The sequence below is a fragment of the Vigna radiata genome, chromosome 8, assembly GCF_000741045.1.
Source record: "Vigna radiata var. radiata cultivar VC1973A chromosome 8, Vradiata_ver6, whole genome shotgun sequence".
In the NCBI taxonomy this organism is placed as follows: Eukaryota; Viridiplantae; Streptophyta; class Magnoliopsida; order Fabales; family Fabaceae; genus Vigna; species Vigna radiata.
Window position 1 is genome coordinate 3849432 of NC_028358.1, and position 4074 is coordinate 3853505.

Genomic DNA, 4074 nt, shown 5'->3' on the forward strand with positions numbered 1-4074 from the left:
TTCCTAAACACGTACTTGATGAAATTTATAGAAAAGTCTATATATGAATGAGAAGCCTATCGAAAAGTAAGTCTTAGAAGTGAAGTATTTGAATCCTTAATTTCAAGTTAATTAAAGCAACTTAAAATTGTGTCTAGAGCTAATTGATACATATACGTAGTTACGTAGTAATGATATTTACTTATCATTAATATTTAGGTCATATTAGACATAGATATCACATAAATGAACTGACACAACACATTGGTAAACTTTGTGGAAACAAGCATGTATGGAGCAAATTAAAGTCATCGAACCCTAGTGATTCTTTCGTCTCAATCTCTCATACCCTAGCTTCCCATACCGTAACATATCCTTATATGTAAGAAAAAATAACTTAATCATCTCCATTTCTTTCTCTATAAATACACAAACTTGTAATTAGTTCCTCACCAACTTGGATATCAGCCATAGCCATTTTCATGAAACTTCTTTCAACACCATTATTCAAGATACCGTCTATTCTCACTTTCACACAAAGGGAAATTGAAGAAACTATGGCTCTCCACCTCCTTTTGTTCCTTGTTGCCATGTTTGTTCCTTTTGCTGATAGCACAGTGCCAGAGGACCCAATTAGCTTATTTCATGAGGCTTCTCCTAAAGACAAGAACTTCATCATGCAGAGTACAAATGTTTTCAACTTTAAGAGTTTTCGCAAATTGGCTCAAATTTCTTCTTCCCTTAAAATGGTTAACGTCAATGATTATGGAGCTCGAGGAGATGGTAAAAGTGATGACACTCTGGTAAATATTCTCACCTCATATATTCTTGTCACATCCATGTTTTCTAAACTCACACTTCGTAATATATAGTTTCACCAAAAAATATATATTCATTGTCGAACTTCATAAGTATGACAACATATTACATGTCCTTTTGCATGTTTTGCACATGTATATGTTGATGAGTTTTTTCAATCAATATAACTAATAACGGTGAAGATAAATTACAATATTGTAGCATATAGTAGTTTAATTATCATAAAAAAAAATTCGTGCTTAGTGATTTGATTAATATCTTCTGATGGTAAACGATATTAATTTACAGTGTCTGAGTCAAATATTAGTAATTTCAAGTAAGTATATTTTACTTTCAAAATAATTTAATTGGAGTTTTATTTTCAACCACTTTCATTTAATTTTATGCATAAAGTTTTAGGAAAAGATTTATTTTTTGAAATGAAATTAGGACAAATAGATATTAGAAATTAAGTTATCTCAAACTTATGAGACTAAAATTCTCTTTTATTTTGATCTCGTATAGATTATCATTTATTTAAAAGATGTTATCGTACATTTTCTTATGTTTGTTTTGTATACGATAGACATAATTAATGTCGTAAATTTAGTGACGTGTTATCAAAGTGAATGTTTGAAGTATTATTTTTGGCTACTTTCAGGCATTCGAGAAAGCTTGGGAAGAAGCATGTTCATATGAGGGAGCAGTTTTTGTGGTGCCGCAGAAAAATTATCTACTCAAGCCAATCACATTTTCTGGCCCTTGCAAATCCAACATCGCAGTACAGGTTAGAAAGCCAGAGATTCAAACATTCTTAAAAACATTCTTAAAAACATTACAAATAATATCTGCAACATATTGGAATGATCTCGTCCTTCTTTTTTTGAATCAGATCTCTGGAACCCTTGTAGCATCAGATAATCCATCAGATTACAGTGAAGACCGCTCACACTGGCTTAGGTTCCACAGTGTTGAGAAACTATCAGTTAATGGTGGTGGAACCATCGATGGAAATGGAAACATATGGTGGCAAAACTCATGCAAAACGAACCCTAAGCTTGTAAGATATTATATTACAATATTCTTATCTTTGATTCATATATCATATTCAAAAGCTAACTATTCTTCTGTTTTTTCCCATTTGCAGCCTTGCACGAAGGCCCCTACGGTATGTATTAATTGCTCTCTCAGTTTGGATTGAAATTTATGAAAAAGGATCTTCTATGTTCAAAATTTTAAGTGTTCAAATATTTGAACTGTTTTGTAATTTAGAGTTATGCTATGATTTTATTTCTAAAAATATTTTAAAGGGTTAAAAGTTTAAATAAAGAAAGTGTATATAATTTTTTTTTAAAATATATATCCAACAACTTCTTTGATTGAAAGATGAATGGTGTCTACATAAAGATTATTTGATTAGTCAAAACAATTATTTATACACAAAAGCAATCTGCAGTTTCTGGTCAATAAACAATAATTATGATAAGTTAATTTCTTTGACAGCCCTATCTCTTTCATGAGGATCGGAAAAACTGATTAGGATAATAAATTTAATGTAGCCAATTAAAGGAATTTTATGTATATTATTATTTATAAATTTTGTGGAAAGTATTAGTTATTATTTCCAATAATAAATCATTTGTATGATTAAAGAAAAGTTAATGTAATAAAATGCAGAATTGTTTAGAAGGAAAAAAGAAATAATATATCAAAGGTTGAATATGACAGAAGAAGCTTCAAATATAACAATTGTTTTGTATTTTTGCAGGCGTTGAATTTCTACCAGTGCAACAACTTAACAGTTGAGGATTTGACGATAAAGAATGGGCAACAGATGCTTGTGTCATTTGAAAGATCTCAGAATGTTATAGCTTCTGGTCTCACTGTGACAGCACCGGAGGACAGCCCAAACACTGATGGAGTTCACATTACAAGAACTCAAAACATCCAAATCTCGAACACAGTTATAGGAACTGGTATTCTTAATCTACATGTTTCAAAATAATAAAAGTGATAAAACATTGAATTTCTTTAAGTTTCTGAATCACTTTCGGTTTCAACTCTTGCAGGCGATGATTGTATATCAATAGAAAATGGATCCATGAATGTGCAAGCCACAAAAATAACCTGCGGACCAGGCCATGGTATCAGGTACCTTCAACAACATCATCATCGATCTTCTGTATACCATAACTGAGACGAATTAAAAAGAAATTTTTGATAACCCTTTTTATAAAACTTATCAAGCAAATTAATGTATAAAATGTTTTAATGATAACCCTTTTGCAATAATGATATCAGCATCGGAAGCTTAGGGTCTGGGAATTCCAAGGATTTTGTTTCAGGAGTAATAGTAAACGGAGCTAAATTTTCTGGAACTACAAATGGAGTAAGAATTAAAACATGGCAGGTAATTTGAAATTTGAAGAATCATTTTACCGTAGTGAGTATATATATATTTTGGTTAATTTATTATGTACGTGCATGCATGCAGGGAGGTTCAGGAAGTGCAAGCAACATCAAGTTTCAGAACATTGAAATGGACAAAGTAGCGAACCCTATAATAATAGATCAAAATTACTGTGATCAAGCCACACCATGCGAAAAACAAGTAAATAATTCAGATTCTCTAACATTTTTCACCCATTCATGTAATCATGAGTGAATTTGAATCATTATTTTAAATGACTTAGCTGTGATTTTTTTTTCTGTGATTTCAGTCTTTAATTTAAAGAAAAAAAAAATGCAAATTTGACCTAATTGTTAGGTTATGTTGTTGCAGGAATCTGCAGTTGAGATTAGGAATGTGTTATACAAAAACATAAAAGGCACAAGTGCTTCTGATGTGGGTGTGCAATTTGAGTGCAGCGAGACGTTTCCATGCAAAGGGATAGTGTTGCAGAACATAGAGCTTGAACTTGAAGATGGAGAAGGGGCCAAAGCTTCATGCAACAGTGTTGAATTGTCCTACAGAGGAGATGTTAACCCTCAATGCCCATAGATACCAAAACACACTTCCAATGCAACATTGTTTTGCACACTATAATAAGGCTCATTCATTTGTATAGCAGCCAACCATCAAATTTGTATCATAGCCACTATTCATTCTCATCATTTCTTCTATGTTCCATAAATAAAATTTAACATATCATTTTACTTTATAGCTTTCAAAATTATATACATATTTAAATAGTTCAATATATGTTTTAATTTTAGCTATTTATTAATAAGATTTAGTTATCAATACTCTTTTTATCACTATATTTCTATGTATTATCTATGGAGAGATATATGCAA

At 31.1% G+C, this 4074-nt stretch overlaps 1 protein-coding gene across 1 annotated transcript; it reads left to right on the forward strand.

Annotated features, from left to right (window-relative positions):
- The first annotated feature begins 327 nt into the window (after nt 1–327).
- On the forward strand, nt 328–3845 carry LOC106770085 (polygalacturonase-like). The gene is made up of 9 exons (XM_014655910.2): nt 328–782; nt 1439–1564; nt 1670–1837; nt 1925–1945; nt 2546–2753; nt 2847–2928; nt 3079–3187; nt 3272–3388; nt 3560–3845. The coding sequence occupies exons 1-9, from the start codon at nt 462–464 to the stop codon at nt 3776–3778; spliced, it is 1371 nt and encodes a 456-aa protein (XP_014511396.2). The 5' UTR covers nt 328–461; the 3' UTR covers nt 3779–3845.
- Nucleotides 3846–4074: the final 229 nt, after the last annotated feature.